Raw genomic sequence first — 18,711 nt, 5'->3', positions numbered from 1 at the left:
GAATACAAATGTGTAACAGAAGTGGCGTTCCATAAGCACAGCTGTCTCAAAGTCCAAGCTGCAGGCTAGAAATCTTAATTTCAACTGACTCTCTTGTAATAATGGGTTACCTTCCTCTAAAGCGGAAAGTCCATCTGCCCCAGGCAGATAAGTTTTGAAGCATTAAAATAGATAAAAATCTAACATTCTCTTTCTTGCATTGAATATGTGAATTCTAGTGTGCTATAATGTGAGAATTCCAACATATGACTATTATGGCATAATATCTCATAGCTCAGCTTGTCATTACCTCACTTGTAATTCTTATGTTAATTATGTTCATAATTACTGTAAACAGATGTGGTAGAAATTCATGTGACCTTTTACTTCAGAATGCATTTCTCACTCTTTCCACTTTATTTTAATAATATAAGTTAAACCAGAGGAAAGTATTTCTGACACACTCTGCATGTATGTGTGTACATATTTAACATGAAACCATTTCTGCCTCATATTTCAGGCAAAGGACCACCTACATGCCAGTACCCTGACATGAAAGTGATGATAACTGAAAAGCCTACCCTGAAACATACCCTTAAATAACTGTGCCTACAGTGAACCTTTTTGATTTAGCATAGCTAGAGCCATCACTGAAGCCTAGGACTTAAATGGAGCACTGCATTTTTATTCAGGACCTTTGTTAATGCAGCAGTATCATGCTTTACAACTACAAGTACATAACAGCCATACAGCAATTTATTTTACTCACAGACAAACGATCACCGTACAAAACACATTTACAATAAAATCACTATGGATTTCATTAAGAGAAAGGCTACTCGAATTTCATTTCTTTGGACCTAATCTATAATTAGTGTGGACAGACAGGTGCAAACCCTTCTCCTCTACAGATGGCTACTGGAAATGGTGCAAAGTAGCTCCTTCTGTTTAAACAACACACAGATAACCTGCTCTGCTCTTATCACTTACAATTACCTCCATTATACTGAACTAATATTTACTTTAATAAAATGTCCACTGTTGTCTAAACGTTATTTGGAAACTTTCATATTGATGGCAGAAAAAAAATGAAAAATGGAAGTCAATGTCTTTCAGATGAAAATTTGGTGGGGAGGAAATAAAATAAAGATTTTAAAGAACAGGAGATTTTAACTTTGATTTTATGTCTGCTGGTCATTTTTCTTTATCCACAAAACCACACAGTCTGCTACTTCCTGATGTATTTGTGCTACCATATATTAAACTAATAAAGTTTATAGTAAGGATAACTGCATTTTAAAATCAGTTCCTTAAAAAGGAACATCTATGTGGAAAACCAAGACCCATTGCCTTAGATTTTCAGTTTTTAAACCAACTGTTTTAGATCGCTGATGTGAAAAAACATGAAGACCATGTAACCTGGAAGCCAATGTTTTAAGGATTTACACTCTCATTACTTATACTAAATTCAGTGTCAGTTTCAACTTTTTAAATGTTTTATAGGTTATTTTTAAAGGCTGTATGAAGAAGAGCAGGCTGCTACTAACTACACAGATCAAGGTTTTTTAATGTATTCAGATTAAATAATTATCTTTTCACATTTCTTTAGCCAAGCCATGAGAAATAGCCACTTCAGAACACCAAATTCATGTTTTATTTCAGCTATTAAGTCTTCTTGATCTCTGCATGACAAGTTTCTACAGAACAAAGAATAAGACGTTCTCTTCCACCCCCCATCTAAAAAGTCTGAAGCTCCTGCAATAGCAACATACTGATATCCTTATTCAATTAGCTAAAGATTTAACAGTAATGGACTGTGGCAAGTGGATTTGAAAGTTGAAAATGACAATTGCAAGCCCTTTCTCCCATCACCCCCAATGCAAACACTGCAGACGCCTATTTCACCCAAAGAGTCTGGCAATGAGGAGTTTGCAGTCTGCACAGTACCTCAGTGAGGCGAGCTTCACATTCAACGCCTGTCGTCTGAAGTTCGTTCCAGAGAAGTGAGAAACAGGATTTGACAGGGAAGAATGTCCTGGACTGACTATCCACTGACCAGCACTCCAGGTGGAGCTATTTTTCTCCCCCATTATTCTAAAAACAATACTCCCAGTATAAAACTCCATGTGCACACAGGCATACATAGTGTTAAGCGTACACAGATGAGAGATACCGTGTGACCGTTTTACAGGTCCATTATTTAGGCATGAAACAAGTTAATGTTAAGGTGGTCGAAAATGGAAGAAGGCAGTGTTTTACTTAAAAAGATTTTGGAAACTATTTAAAAGCTCAAAGCCTTTGAAGAAAAACAACTTGTGCAGCAGTTGCCAGGAAGCAGTGACCTAACACTGCTGTCTGCATTCCATTACAAACAGAATGGTTCTTGTCTCCCTACAGCATGCTCATGGCTCAAGAACCCAGCCGCTCACCCTTCTGCAAGCACAAGACAGAAGGAAGTCCTGCTATCATCTCTTGTACCCCAGCCTGGCTCCAGCTTGCCAGAGGCACGAATGGATTTAAGAGTCTGCTAGATTTTTGGTGGAGTTTGGTGTTTTCTTGCACTGATGCATGGTTGAGCTTCCCATGACAGTGAAGGAAAATTACTCTATTTGCAAATAGTAGCAATTATACAGAAGGTTCAGATATGGTAAAACTGACCTTAAGAAAGCTATCAATTATCAAACATAGTTATTGCAAGTTCCCAATTAAAAACCTTTACAGTAAATCTGCAGTGAATCTCACACCTAACAAAGCCTTTGCCAACTTCATATTTTCACAGACTGTACAGTTATGAATGAGACATACTCACGTCTTTTCCTATTATCTTCCTATTGATGGGGAGCCACAGAAACACCTAGTGCTAAAACCAGAACACATAAACAAGATGGAGTAACTTTTTTTTACCATTCAGCCGAGCCGAAGGAAATTCCCTGATCATATTGGATTTCCTAAGGAAATCAGCCCAGAATAAACTGAATGAGGTTTTCAGACTTCCCATGGAAAGGTCAAGCATCAGCTTTAACAACCATTAGAAACCAGTTTCAATCCTCTTGGCTATCCAGATTCACTAAGCCGTTAACAGAAAAGCTGAACACAAAACCTGGACAATAGAATTCAACTCTAAAAAAAGTCTTTCACATCTTGCCTCAAACTGCAGTTAACAAAGTTGCTTATTTAAACTTTCCATTGCATCTGTCAGGATGCAGAAATTGAGATGGAAATGTAAGGCTTCAAGGGTGTAGTCAAATAAATTATTCTCACCCTTAGCCCTACCATATTGTGTTTACAAATACAATAATTATGTTTCTAGTTACATGTCAATGGAAACTATTTTCTAAGTCCTTCAAAAAGCATGCAAGCATTACTGTAAGTAGGAAATAAGTCAAAACAGATTAGTAGATCAAAAATGGGGAGGGGAAAAAAAAAAAAATCCTGCTTTGGTCAGCAACTCGGACCACCATCAGGGGATAAATCAATTTGCAGCAGCTGTGGACAGCCATTTAAGTCTGGGGCCTGAACAGATTAATTAGGAGAAGCGATGTTAAAGTTAAAGGGGTCAGCGATACATTAAGCACAGAAGTACTAGCTGGAGCAAACGCTTGGCTCTACATACCAAGACTCACAAGGCATTCTTCTAGTTAGCCCGGGCTACGCCAATAGCCGAGCGTTTGGCACTTGCTGCTTTCCCAGAGACGGCACGGCAGCTCCCGCGGGCTGATTTTTTAAGAGGCATATAGCCATCCTTGGCCAGCCCTTGCCGTGCCGTGCCCTCACCGCGCCCAGCATTGCCCGCACGGGCGGGCGCGCAGCCGTGCGCTGCGCACCTCGGGGCCGCTCCGGCAAGCGAGGGCAGGCGCTCCCCGCCCGCCTGCGATTGTCAGTGCAAAACTTGGGCAGCTCTTTGGGGCAGCCTGGCTGCCGCGGCCTCGGCACATCGCAGCCCGCTCCCGAGCTACCTGCGGGGCGGCTGCGAGAGACGGACCCTCTCCGTGCCGCGATTTAGGGCACGGCAGGGGTAGGAGGGGGTGACAGGCAGAGCCTGCTGCGGATCGGAAGATGGAGGGCTGCTCTCCCAGAGAAACCGAGCGGCTTCGAGGCGTCTGTTCCCCACAGCGGCGATGCCGGAGAGCCCCCGGCTGCGGTCGGGCAGGGCGGTCCCGCCGCGCCCGGCTCCGACTGCAACCTGGGGCAGGAGGGGGACGCTGCTTCGGCTCCCCATACCCTCTCCCTCCCTCCTTTAAACTTATCAGTGAAGTGAAGGAAGTAACATTTTAGCTCCTGGTTGGAGTATGAACGATTTAAGAGCTGCGTCCGATTAGTTACTTTCGGTTTCTCTCTAACATCTAGGGCAGCAGAGTACAGGAGCGACAGCTAGCTCGCTGTAAATTAATTCTGAAACGGAGTCACGGGTGTTCCTGCTCGGGTGGCAAATTCTTCCCTACACCAAACCAAATTTCTCAACTTTGGCACCAACAAAAGGACTCGAACTCGGCAAAAGTCAAAGGCTTGTCTAAACGGCCGGGAATGTGGTTTTCATCCTTCCAATCTCCCTTATCAATGGTCTTTTGCGAATTTATGGAATCGAACCCTTCAGCACGGCCAGACGAGATGACACAGTTACATTGTATGGCAGTTTTGGAAATGCAATCCCTAACGTTATCCTGTCGTTTTAGGAAACAAGCAATATGCAAGACCGCCGTGCAGCTAAAGGCGACGTGCACCGCCTAAAATATTTCTTTCAAAATAGTCCGAAAAGATGTTGCCAGTGCTGCACAAACCTATGATTGCAGTGAAACAAACAAGCGAGACAAAACAATCCCATCAGAAATATTTCAGCCACTCCAACTCACACTGGCCAGCGCTAGAGCCTGGGGAGAAGGGAGGCAGGAAGGAAAAAAAGCAAGTTCTAAATCCAGACAGGAATGTGACGCTTTGTTATAATATATGCCTGGGAGGGTTATTTTCTGAAAAACTGGGTTATTTGGTTTCTGAGCTCTTGAGCAGTATCCGGGGTGCTAGTTTGTAAGGCAGGGACAGAGCGTGTAAGGCTGCATGCAGTGCTAACCTGGCCCGGGCACAGCAGCAGCCCCGACCCGCCTGGGTTAGTCACAGCCACGGGAGCCGCTCAGAGCCCGGGGAGCCCTGCGGGAGAGGAGAAGGGGAAAGAAAAGGGGCTCGGGCTCCCCCCGCCTCGGCGCGTCCTGCCCAGCCCTGCCCGCGCCCGTACTCACACTGCAGAGGACCGGAGATGCCCACCATTCGCCACGGGCTGCGAGCTGCAAATAAAAGTTCCCGTCCTGCTCGGGGGAGAGACGGCAGCCCAGGCTGCTGGAGGGGCGAGGGGGTGGGAAAGGGGAGAGCAGCGCCGCGCGGCTTCCCTTCCCAGTCCAGATGATCCACGTCCACAAAAGTCAAAACGAGCTGAGGAGAAACTCCAGCTGCTCTTCCCCCCCCCACCACCCTCTCTCGCTCTTTTTTTTTTTTTTTTTTAAAGGAGGATCAGCTCGAGAGAGACTACTGGTTCCACGGAAAAGGACAAGAACCAAAAATAAAGCAAAGTCTCCAAGTCGAGATAGTTAATGCCCAGGTCCTTCTCCTTGCTGCTGCCGCCGCCTCAGACAAACGTGATGTGGAGCGCAGGGAGCGGCCGCTGTCAGTGGCGGGGTGTCTGCCTGTCCCCGAGCAGCCGACGCATAGCTGAGCCCGCGGCGGAGCCGAGCCGAGCCGAGCCGGGGTGCGGTGCCGAGCGGTGCCGAGCGGTGCCGAGCGGTGCCGAGCCGAGCGCGCCGCCCGCCCGAGGCTGCGCCGCCGCCGCTCCGCTGCGCCCGGCCCCGCTAGCAGGCAGCGCGCGAGGCAGGCAGCATACTGCCGGCAGCGGGCCGGCCCCGCTACCCAGGTGCAGGGGGGGAGGGCTTAAAGCAGTGGGAGGTGATAGAGGTAGGAGACATCTGTGTCGTGAAGAGGTTAGTGGGGGTCAAGTATATGTTAACAATAGGCGAGCGTGGTCCCTCTCGGGCAGCCTGCCTACTCTTTCTTTCTTTCGCTCGCTTTTACTGGGTGGACATCTAACTTGCTCCCTAATGATGCCTCCCCGGCTTTAAGAGTCCAGACTGCCCTGCAGTAACCCAAGACAAACACTTTCTCTAGCCATCTGGAGAGCTCCTGGCTGCTCTGCCTGTGTCTCATCACTGTGTGAAGAGACAGCAGTGCTAGAAATCAAGCCACTCTCAGATCTACTCTCTAATCCCCTTCTGTTAGCTGATTTCCAGTCAGACTGTTTGCTTTTGCATTAGATAATAGCCTTAGAGAAAACAATTATCATTTTCTTTTTCCCTTTTTTTTTTTTTCCTTTTTCTAAAGTACAGTATTGAGGAAGGCCTCCTTCTCTTATTTTAAAAGAAATTTATAGTCTTTCATGGCTTGAAGAACCCAGATGCAATTTCACACTTTCCTGGAAGGGGATTCTGGATTCTTCTGAAAGCAGTGACACGATCACAACTGCAGTGAAAATTAATTACTATCATCTACAATTAATAGAAGCATGCCACCGTTTGACTTCGTGTTCCATTACATAATCATTTCGGTAGGCATCCATATATTTTCCGATTCATCAGTTATTTCCTTCTACGTGTTGCAGAGAATATTATTGTCAGTCACACGATCTACAGCAAACTGGTATCTCTGCTATCATGTTGTCACTATATGAAGAAGGCGTCTCCACAAAAAAAAAAAAAAAAAAAAAAAAAGAGGAAAAAAAGAAAAAAAAAACTTCTTACATTTGCTTCAGAGTAAAAAAGTGCATGGGGATTTTTTTTCAGATTACAGATAATGGATTGGAACTGTCAGAAATGCGGGGACATTTAGCTTCATTTTTTTCCAATGTCAGATGTTAAGTAAAAGAGTGAGCATGGAATAGAACTTCTAATCAAGCTGCCTTCTTTATTCCTGTACATACACGTACACACACGCACGCACACACACATATACTATAGGCCTGATCTTGCAAATTTACAAATACTTAATTTTAAACACATAAATAGATCTATTGAATGCAAAGTAGTGTGTTTATTATAAAGGCATACACATTTCCAAAAGGGGGGAAGCATTTTTGTGTATATTTATATGCATATTTATAACTGTATTTGCCTCTGTATTTATAACAGTATTTGCTGGCTTTGAAATTTTGGTTGATTTTGAAAATATATTTTAAATATATTTTACTATCTGGATAAAGCTACCTTTTCTGCAGACATTTCAGGATATGGAGCTTTACTGAACTGGTCAGTATCTTGAAATACATGGTTGAATTTACATTGGAGTAAATTCAGCTCCACAGATCATAAATCAGGACATGTTTTGGTCTACTGTGATTTCAATTTACAAAGATGGTGAGCAGCCACAATTCTGGCATTGATTTCTAATTTAAAAACTACCTGTTTTACAGAGGTCTATTTCAAGACTAAAATTATGGGAGAATCTTTTTAAAAGCGTCCTCAAATATTTAAAAATAATCTAAAGATAGTAAATTTTACAAGGGTTTTTTGTCTTCAGTAGATTTAGAAATTTTGGTTTGAAAATCTTTGTGGTGTAATACTTTCATTCCAGCTGTTCTATGTGTAAGGTGAAAAATAAAGGAGAGGTTTGGCAGTGGTCTCAGATCATGTTTTGATGAAGTGTCAGGGACTGAACACCGACTCCTAATTCTCAGTTTACAGCTTTAAAAAACACCCTACAATGCTTCCTCTTTAGTGTGTACATTTGCTCCAGAAGATCAATCAACTTTCTAGGCATTACTGTTCAATTTAGTGGAGAAGCATCAGGCTAGATTTAGAAACTCTGGAAAATCATGTCTGAACTATTACCAATTTAATATCCATGAAGTTTTTAGACTTCTGTGGTTTCATCTCATAATGAGAAAAATACAGAAATCACCTATTAAACTCCCAGCCCTGGTTCATCTTATATGACATTTCCCACTGTTCCCAGTAAGGACAAAACCTTCTCAGATAATGGAATGTAGTAGAAAGCGCTAAATGCCAACTACTTCATAGTAACTATATTTTTCTTAGACATGCTGGGAGAATTGACATGATTCCTAAATAATAAAAGATTGTAACCATCAAGTCTTATAATTATATTGCAAAGCTGATGATTGAAGCCTGGCTTATTGCAAACTTCTCTTATCCATACCTTTTCCTTTTCTCTATTTCCCGGAGAAAGTAGATGTGTTTTTTGTGTGAAAAAAGGAAAAATAAACACGTTCTTTGGAAGATGAATTCATGTTTCAGGAAGCAAAAAAAAAAAAAAAAAAAAAAAAAAAAAAAATGCAGCCTCACAGTAGACCTCACAAATACTTGGTAACTTTACACCCTGCAGATTTTTTCTGCAGACTGTAGATGCCATGTCTGATTTGACATATGAAGGATTTACACTGTGTATCACTGTGTGACATTGTGTGAGAGAAAGGCTGGTAAAAGTATAGTTGCACATGGAAGTCAGAAATATCCTGCTAGGCTGTCCAAATCTGACTATATTTTGATTGTACAGAGACCGATCAAATGTTCAGAGCTGAAACATGGCTCAGTCTTTACTGTGAATAATTATACTATGGGCAGTCATCTGCACTGAAATTCTTGGAAGAGAACTTAAATATCAACTCACCTCATTGCTGTTTAAAAATAGAGGCAAGTATGTCCCTCTTAATTGTCACTGCCTTGCAGCTCAAAGTGTTACATATTGTCACATGTTCCCATCCAGAGCTCATGCTCCTCAAACACTTCTCCAGTCAAACTGCAGACTTTAGGTCCATCCTTGTTTTATCGGGGATGTTTCTCTAGAAACGTGTCTTCCACTTCCAAAAGCTTGCTTTCACAATCCGTGAAGTGCACCAGGATCTCACTGTTTGTTTCTGCTGAAGCTGGATTGGGCTTTGGCATCCGGATCAGAGCTGTAGGTAGCTACTACAACATTCATTTGAGAAGCTCTCGTTTGGATGGAGTGGCACAGTAAATATTTGCGTAAAGCTAAACAGTCAGATAGAATGCTAAGTTGGATCATTGATAGCTTTCACTCAGAAACCTTTGCCTTAACCATGTCTTTCCGATTTTCCTTCTAATTTGCAAGTATATTTTACACGATGGTGTGAGCCATGCTTCATTTTCCCCTCGGTCTGTTTGCACACATTTTGTAGGTTGTGCAGCGCAGAGGATTGCAGCGGGATGGAGTCTGCTGCAGGATTACACCAATGTTGCACACACTTTCTTCAGAAAATTATTTTCAGTTCAGCTGGAAGTATAGGCTAAATCCTGCTTTGACCCGTGCACAGAAAAGCAATAAAGACATAAGAAGTGCTGTGTTGTAGAAATGCTGCCCCCTCTCTGGGGCTTGGCAAGGGCTGGGACAGGTGAGCCACAAGTTGCTGGGTGCGCTTTGCAGCTCCACGTAAGTGGAAAATGCGCACCGGGACTAGCACTTGATAACATGAGCAGAAAATAGGCAGTAGCAGGATAGATCCCCACCCTTTAGTATGCAAAGCATGTCCACTAGGTGATGTACATGCTGCAAGAGCTGACATATTACCTGCCTTTCTTTCTGTGCACACTATTGTTTACCCTTTGATAGTGAGGAAAATGTATTAAGTTCTTTCCAAATTAAAGAAAAAAATGCAGTCTATCTCCTTTCAGGAGGTAATAAACACCATTGGTGTACATTTTGACATCTTCTCCTTTTCTAATGGGATAGATTTTAGCTCTGCTTCATGTATATTTATTCAGGATATTCCTTAATTAAATTATATGCTAAGGATACTTTTTGTGTTCTTGTTTGCCTTTTGGCATTGTCAGGAGTCCAAAAACTGCTTTAATTTTGCAGCATTCTGAAGCACTTTGCTGAAGAATATATGCACAGTGACAGAAAAAGGGGAGCTGGGTTATTTTAGAAAGATCACATAAACAAAAATAATATATTGGCAGTCATTTGTGGGAATGCCAGCTTTGTCACTCATTTTAGTGAAATATGGCTTCTTATTAAAACTCAGATCTTTTCAAGAAAAAAAATTCTACTGGTTAAATAAAGCACACCAAGCAAAAAGAGAGGAAAAAATCATTTGAAAAGTTTCTGTTATACAGAAGCAAACAGCTTATCTCATCTGAATCCATTGTCTTAGTCATGCAAATAAATAGGTCTTGAATATTCATCAAATTAATATTTAAATGTATTTTAAAATATAAAATATTTATTTTTAGTGCTGAATTATTTTTGTGTTGAAACCAAGAGAATAGATAGCGCTGAAGTAATACAGGCTTAGTGCTTCTTCTATAACAATCACGAAAACACCAGAATGGAGATAATTTGTTTTTCATCAATGTCAAAGTGCAGGAAACATTTTGCTGTTGAGGTTCCTGGAAGCAATAAGTTCTGTATTAGCTGCCACACAGCACACACACACGGGATACCTCGCCTAACAAGGGGAAACCGTTGCCCTAACACACATGCATACAGTTCCTTAACTCCCCACCTGCCGGGCAGCCACCTGCAATAAACAATAGTGGTCTGATATCAGACAGTAACAAAATAAGCAGCCACAAAGCCATTTACCTAAACACCACTAGAAGTCCTGAAAAAGCTGAGCTGCTGGCTGAGGGACCCTCTGCTACAGGTTGTCCTCTTAGGACAACCTATGAAGGCCAGCATGATCCCTTTTTAAATATACCTACTGTTTAACTAGAGACAGCGACCATCTGTAATGTACATAATGGTGCACAGCTACTATGAGGTAATGGATCCAAGGTGCATGATCTGTTCCAGGTTTCCTTTTGTGTATACATAGTCCCTCAGTGCTACGTCTCCTAAAAAGTACAGTGACATTTTGTATATGGAAGGCTAAAGAAGGATAACTCTCTTATCTTTTTCACTGATGTGTTGACAGTACATTATTTCACTTACATACATGCTTAAATTGGGAATAAAACTGCATTTCCCTGCTGGATGCAACTAACCAATATACCAATCGTGCTCCTGTATTGAAAATCTCTCTTGTTCAGATTTCATAAAGAGAAGTGAAGTCCTCTCTTGGTATATCAGATCTCCATGTCTCCAGCTGTAAATAAAAACAAACTGGTCTAAGCTGAGAACTCTATTAATATCATGACCTCAGTATGATGTAACTGAAACCGCATTTTCCACATCCCCCTAACCACTGTTTATATTTGCATCAAAGTAAGTTAAACAAAGGTAGGATTTAAAGCTGCTGTCTTGAAAAAAATAAAAAAAGAAAAGAAAAATTCTCTTCTTGAAGACAACTTCTATTGTAGTGATTGTGTTAAAATCCATGTGTCTCCATAACCTGAGATACTCCTCACAGAAGTCCAGAAATACTCTACAAACCACCTAGATATGTTGGTATTCTAGTTCCCTTTATATTGTACTTACATTTTATTGTGCCTGTACTCCTGTTTTAACTGTTCATATATGAATCAAAAGCTTGCTCAAATATAGTCCTTCCATGGCTGTGTTAGAAATCACAAGACAACAATTAAAAAATTAAGTACTAAAAAGGATGTACTTCACCACTTAAGCTGAAAAATACATTTGAACATAAAGTAGATTTTTTATTTAAAAAGAAAAAACCCTTAACAGTCATGTATCATAATGAACAAAGATGGCATTTCAATGTTTCAAACTGTTGTGAAAAACACTCAGCTAGATAATTGAGTCTGATATTACTGCATTTGTTGGACTCTATTTAAAGCCTGGTTTATTTTTAGAAAGAAACTGATGAAATCTGGTTTTCTCAGGAATTGTTATTTGCAGATCAATAAGAACTTAAAATGTTGTCTCATATGCAGGGAAGATGCTTTGATACATCAGTCACTTATTATTTCTCCTTTCAGACAAACAGGAAAAGTAGAAGTAATGAAAAAATGATGCCTTACAGAAGAGAGAAGTATTTTTGCCCTTTCACTGGCAAAATCTTTATTTTTGAAAACTTTTAAAGATGCAAGATAAGAGGACATAGAAAGTAAATAAACCATAATCCAGAAATATCCAGAAAGAACAAAGCACAGTATGAGACACACTATTCATAGAAAAACAAGGAAATAAGCATAACACTTTTAACACTACACAGTGCAATGCACAAAATTACATTTTAAAGGTAAAGTAGTAATGAGAATGTATAAGAAAATCCATAAGTGGTGTGGTTAAAGAGCTAAATTCAGCCACCTTTAGTTGAATTTGGGTGTATGCTCCATCAGTTTGCTGGAACTTTTCTTGAAATTAGGTGCTGCTGCATGTGTCAAAACCTCATGTGACATGCCATAATAATTTATTGCCCGTCTACAGAAATAACCTGATTCTGTCTCACTGAAATAACTGACGTGTTTGGCCACTGGTTTCTTAGGAAAGGAGCCGAATTAGAACACTCACAAACCTTATTACTAAAAATTCTGTTCTTTTCAGGTAATGTTTATTTAGCTCAAACTTCTTTTCTTCTTGCATAATTAATTTCCTTTTAACCATGGGAAAAAAAAAAAAATTGTCTTTGATAGTTGTGTCCTACATAACAGAAACCAGGTAAGTCAAATTTAGAAGACATGTTGAAAAATTTCAAAACTAGAAACTATCTTTAGTCTGCAATACATAAACATGTTAAAATATAGAAAGGAGTACTTTCCCTGGTTTGACTTGTGGTTTTTTTTGCAGAGCACAGCACATTGCTGTGCTCTGCCATCAATGACACAGCTTATAAACTGTGTCTCTAAATCATCCATGAACCCAAAAAACTGTGACTTTGGAGCTGATTTCACCACCTACAGGATATGGTGCTACAATAGGTCCAGCTTACAGCAGCCCCAGCCACTTTCCAAGCATCTGAACAAGAAAATAAGCACTTTGAGAAGTCTCGTGTCAGAAATGAGCACTTCTGATTAAATATTTTAATTTCTAATGCCACTGTGGTGTCTATGAGTTTGGGGAAGGGTATTGATATCTGTGTTGGACAGAGCTATGTAAGTGGTGGCTGGCTCTCAGTCTCAAGGCTGTAACATCTTCCCTGGGTTAGCAGCCAAAGGAAGAACTTACAGTTGGTTCTGTTCTGCTCTGATGTAGGAAATCTGAAAGGAAGTTGTTTTTTTTTAAAGTTTCTGATTTTAAATTAGAGTTAATGAATCATTTGTATTTCTTATTTGATGTTGTAGCATGAGCTTCCACTTTCAAAATTTCCATGGTTTGTGTAATGAAAATGTTTTTATACTGACCAGATAATTGTGGGAAGGTGAATAAGTATTTCCTTCTTCTCAGAGTGACTAATTATTCAGACTTTACTTAATAAAGATCTATTTCTCTTTGTAACATTTTTTGCCTGGAAGCTTTCCAGTTTTGTTTGTTTCTTTTCTCCTATAGTTTTGAGGAAGCAGTGTACATCTCCCCAAGCCCCCCCCTTTACCTTCTCAATCCATAAACAATCTTCTAGTGAAACTTGCTACATGACAGCAAATTGCAGTTCCTGATGAATTGTAGGCTTCAGTGACTTCAACATGAAGTCAGTTTTTCTCTTTTCTGTGACTTCTGTGAAATTGATTCCTTCAAATTTCCAGTTTCAAAGGTAGAGATTTCTGTTTATTAAATTTAGCATTCTTCAACAAAATACTCTCCTTAGTGGTATGGCTGTCTCTCAAACAGGATTTCAGAGGTCAGTAACAGGCAGTGAAAAAAACTGAGGGAGTCTAATATACTTTCCCATTCAGGTATATCAGAACAAGCTTTCCTAATGAGTTTGTATAAACTTTGGGATTTATTCCAATAGTTAAAGAAGAAATTTTGAGGATTCCTAGAGTTAACATCTGTTCATCTGAAGGTCATTAAGCAGAACCATTTAAAATGGCAGGTTTTCATCAGGTTGGTTTCTGTGTATTGGGGGTTATTCTGCATCACAAAAGCTATTCAATTAGGCCTCATAGGCTTTGTATATCTCAGATAGTATCTAGCTTATATATATATATATATATATATATATATATATATATATATATATATATAAACTTTTCTGTGTTTTACTTCTGTGTGGAATGAGTGAGAAGCAAGACAACCACACAACTTAAAATCAAAAAAAACAGAAAGAAAAGTAAAACAAGAAGCTTCAAACAGCCAACCAGACATTTTTCTACTTCGGATGCTGTTTTCACTATTCTTTCCTAAAGCCTCCCATTAAAGGTTGTGCATGAGATTTCTCTGATCTTTTGTTCCCTGGGTATCACAAGACTTCTGATTTTATCCTGAAGGTTTTGGAGCTACTTACTTGGAACTCTTGTACCTATATACTGCTCTTCAACTGAGTAAATATCAGGGTTGCTAATATTTCTTTTGTAATAACTTCAATTCTAATTCAATCTCTTAGAAAAGAGATACAGGAAACCTGAAGAGTTGTTAATTATAGGCAAATGGTCTTGGACTTTATCTGTCTCTGCCTGCTGAAGCCATGGATGGTCACTAATAAATACCTGAGCTAGCAGGAAAGCCTCTTTAGCAATAGTGCAAAAGCCACAAGTGATTAGTTTAACACATCTGGTTTCTGCCGTGATGCCAGTACACCAAAAGGACACCAACTTACACTTTGGCTTTGATGACCACGTCTACTGACAGGAGTGATCTTCATAAATTTCCAGATGAGCTTAATGTGAACAGATTTTACAGTAGGGGAATTTGTCTGTATTTCAAATGTGTGAATGATTTCTACAGTCTAAAGAGTACCCTATTAATAAAATGGGAATCATGGGGCTGTCATTAGACATTATCAAGACCAAGAACATGCTATATCATTCTTTTTGTGCCCATATGGTTGCCCAATATTCCCTCTCTATTGGATTGTGCTTGGTTTTGGCATCTGAAAGCTATCTGGAACAATAAGCTACAGGTTTCCAATCATGTCCATGTAATTGGAGTAGCACCATACCAAGACCATAGCTGCTGGCATCTGCTGGAACAGCTGTAGACTGAGAAATATCATAAAATGCCAGAACTGGGAATGTAGTCAACAGAGCCTTTAAACTCTCAAAAGAATAGTCCTGTTCTCTATCCTGTTCATTTTCAGTGTCTGTTCTAGGCAGTTAATAAAAAAGATTGGCCTTTTTAATGAGAGTTTAAGTATGAATTTGCTTAAAATTTTATCATGCTGATGAACCACACTAGTTCTGATGTATTTTTGGTGGTATTTCAAATATTGTCTTGATTTTTTTTCTACCTCCATTTTACTTCATGTCTGTCATATCCTGATTGCCATAGCCTGTATTTCCTGCTGGTTTAGTCCAGCAGCTTACATGACCTTCACAACTTATGTTTACTTATGTTGCAATGTTTCTCAAACTCCCCATGACCTATTACTATAAGCATATACTCCCTTTAGGGATCACAGGAAGTCCTTTGGAATAATTCTGAGATATCTGTGATGCCAGTCTGATGATCAAAGCAGTGCTTCTGAATGATGTCACAGTTTCAGCACTGTCATGATGAAGTAGGTCTGGTCTGAATTTGTACCTGCATCTTGTAAGATTTTTGGCATACGGTTGATTGTGAATCAGATCTTCTTGCTGACAAGAGTAATAAAAGACCTTTTAAGTCTACTTGTGTGATATTTTCACCACAATTGATTTCAAAAAAGAAAGAGTTCAGGTCTGAGCTTTAATCTCTAGCTCATCCTGAAATGATTTCTTTTAAAATGTGGAAAACACGACTTTACACAATACTTAGCATGAGAGAAACATACACTGCTTCAATTAGGTTAAACAGCTTCTTCCTGAATTTGACAGATTTCACCAAACTGGCCTTATCTCCTCTGTACACTGTGAAAAACCTCTTTGAAGGATTTACCTATAGTGACATTATTAGTGGGGGAAAATCATCAGAATAGAATCTTTGCCTGGATAACTGCAGCAGGTGTTGATTCAGTGTGTGGTATGTCTCCGTCCACCTGGGCTTTTGACCACTACTGTGGGGTTCTTCAGTGTAGCCTTAGATATTTAGACCTGTATAGAAAGAAAAATGAAACAAAAAAGCAAAGAGAGATGTTTTCATTTTCTTTTTTTTTTTTTCTTAATGAAGACATAAGGAATACTTTTCAGATTGTTTCCACATTTCTCCTGGACTACACAGTAAATAAGTTCAAATTGCTCATATCCCAGACCTGTCTCACCTTTTTGCTGCCTAAAGCCAAAGAGTCCAAGTGAAAGTCTCAGGACCAACCTGATCCCTCATCACCAAAGCAAAATGGAAACTGCAGTCATTGTCCTCTGGGAAGTCAGGACAAGGAAACCAAAACTGGGCTTTGCAGCACTGGCTTCTTTATATTTCATCTTCTTAGCTGTCCTCAGTTACTTCATACTGGTGACTGAGTTTCCTAATCCACTATAAAGGTAAAGCACAACTTAAAATAAGGAGGTGCCTGAGAGCATTCAATCTTCCTGCACACTTGCAGGTGAGTGAGAACTATCATCTTCATCTGTGTAGATGCAAGCTAACCCTGGGATCTCTGGTTTGTCTATGTGCTGCTTCTGTCCCATTTCCTTGATAGGGGGTGATCAAACCTGCCTCCCTCCCTCCCTGCCTGTCTCTCTTTCCCCATCTCCCACTCTCCCTCTCTACCTCCTTCCCTACCTCTCTCCCTCTCTTTCTCTCCCAGAAGCTTTCATTTTTCATAAGTTATTGTTGCTGTGCCACTTATCCTACATTTTTTTAAATTTACCTTGGCTTTTAACTGTAAGATTTCTGTGAGGCATATTTGTCAGTTCTTTTCAATTCTACATCAGGTGCTCTCTGATGTGTTTGTTCTTGTTGGTATCAAAGCTGCAAGGCTCTATGTATTCATTTTGAATCTATCTAAAGACTTAAATCACATCAGAATGTGCTTATCAAACATGTTAAGGGGAACATCTTAGCATCACCTTCCTTTAAAAAGACAAACGATTTATAAATAATTTCCGCTTGACTTTGCATTGGATACATTGATGTGCTAACATGTACATCACCACTCTTCATGTTAAAGTGTACTTCATCACTCCTTGTGCTAAGTTTTCTGTTCTATTCATTTCACACATGCCATTTGATTACATTCACGTCTGGAAATCCAAAGAGCATTGCATTTTGTTAAATAATAAATTTTGATATGATGTCATAAAACAGTACAAAAAAGGAGAGAGTGCCACTCTTACACAGGTATAACTTCCAGAGGCCAGTGGCAATGATGGGGACAAGGTTCAGTGTGCCATGGTGGTATTTCTTTAAAAATCTATCATATGGTTTACATCTCTTCCTATAATCATATTCATACTTCTGGCCTTGTGAATTAGGAAATTAAACTTGCTTTATTGTATTTGCAAGTGCTTCTCCATATTATCAAGCACTTATATTTCCCATGAGAATCAGAGTAACAGCGAATATAAGATTTGGGCAAAGAGAAAAAGTGTTTCTTGTCAGTCATCAAAATCATAGTTGCATTTTAATCAGAAATATGAAATCTGCTCCAGTTTATATGCCAACATATTGGTTAGAGATTGTAGTAGATTCCCACTGTCAAGGTCAGAGGGATTTCAGAACAGACCTACATGCCAAAAACCTTAATTTCCTATATCAGCCAGGAATACTCAGGAGTGACCCCACTGGTCTCACAGGAATGTCCTTCCAAAGGACATTCCAGTGGGAATCCACTTGTGAATCCACTCAGAGCAGGTGGGGCTTTTCAGCTCTGCAGCCCACAGTCAGGTGGGATGGAGCCCAGTGCCAATGCTACCGTTTCTGGCTGGGGGATCCTGCTCCTTGACAGGATTTCCACTTTTATAGAGGCTCAAAAGGACCACTGCCCCCTCTGCTCTGCCATGGTGGTACTCTTGGCTTTGTGGGCCCTCACTCCACCAATTTGATACGGTCAAATTGCTGCCCTTGGTTCATCCAACAGTAATCTTGGTTTCCTGCTGAGAGCCAGATTACAGCACCCCAGCAAAGCCAAATTGTCATAGCCAGATTTACACCACCCATAGCACTCACCATGGAGCAGCACCTGCAGTCACAAAGAAACAGGAAATAGGGTGCTGATAGCAACAAAGGATCAGTTGTAGATGTAGAAATATGACCCAATTAAAAAAAAAATTAAAAAAAAATTCTTCTGAGAAAGCAACAGCAAATGCATGTACAAAAAATACAAGGAATGATGTCCAGAGTGGGTCTTCTGGTTCTTCCCTGTAGAGGGAGTTGGGAATTCCCTTCATTTCCCTCCATCATTTGCTCTACTCATGTTGTGTAAGTATGGAACTTAAAATTACAACAAGAGAGAAGAAAAACTCTGTCACTTCTTTTATTTCTGTACACATTTGCTTCCTACACAGGGTGGTTCATTCTTCCAGACTAACTCAACGTCTTTCTTGGAAAACTGGTTTCACTACTTGGATATCATTATGCAACACTATAGGATGGTTATCTGTAGCAAAAATACCACAGATCATTTCAAAGGTTTCTCACACTATCAAATATACTATTTTTGAGTCGCGTGCTTTTTTTCAACCACTCAGCAGATTTGGCAAGCATAGTTTCTTTAAAAAGGAAACAAGAATAGATCTGTTTTTGTGGCAACTATAGTTCTTGGTAAGAAAGAAAATGAAGGGAAATGATTCACAGGCTTTCAGGTAAGAACAAAGTGTTTATGATGGTACCATGTCATAAAGTGCATCATCATGGTATTTAACACTA

The 18,711-nt window shown here is 40.0% G+C and overlaps 1 protein-coding gene and 1 long non-coding RNA gene across 4 annotated transcripts in view; both read right to left on the bottom strand.

Moving 5' to 3' along the window:
• Positions 1–5,874, bottom strand: part of RUNX1T1 (RUNX1 partner transcriptional co-repressor 1) — a 112,646-nt gene extending 106,772 nt beyond the window's left edge. Inside the window, exon 1 of one of the 3 annotated variants that reach the window (XM_086882648.1) lies at positions 5,211–5,874. Coding sequence is in view for 1 of the 3 variants with exons in the window: in XM_086882638.1 (XP_086738764.1) it covers positions 5,211–5,238 (28 nt within the window). In the remaining 2 variants the exon portion in view is untranslated. The remainder of the gene's footprint in view (positions 1–5,210) is intronic. The other 2 variants (XM_086882631.1, XM_086882638.1) reach the window with 2 other exon arrangements.
• A 7,700-nt stretch (positions 5,875–13,574) lies between these two features.
• On the bottom strand, positions 13,575–16,371 carry LOC147655390 (uncharacterized). Its single transcript, XR_015285017.1, has 3 exons — positions 16,166–16,371; positions 15,844–15,998; positions 13,575–15,563 (listed from the first exon to the last, which is right to left on the bottom strand). It is a non-coding gene; the product is annotated as an uncharacterized LOC147655390 (long non-coding RNA).
• Positions 16,372–18,711: the final 2,340 nt, after the last annotated feature.

This window comes from Cyanistes caeruleus, chromosome 1 (assembly GCF_971803275.1).
Source record: "Cyanistes caeruleus chromosome 1, bCyaCae1.hap1.1, whole genome shotgun sequence".
Classification (NCBI taxonomy): domain Eukaryota; kingdom Metazoa; phylum Chordata; class Aves; order Passeriformes; family Paridae; genus Cyanistes; species Cyanistes caeruleus.
The sequence above is the reverse complement of the archived record's forward strand: the minus strand, read 5'-3'. Positions and strand labels throughout refer to the sequence as shown.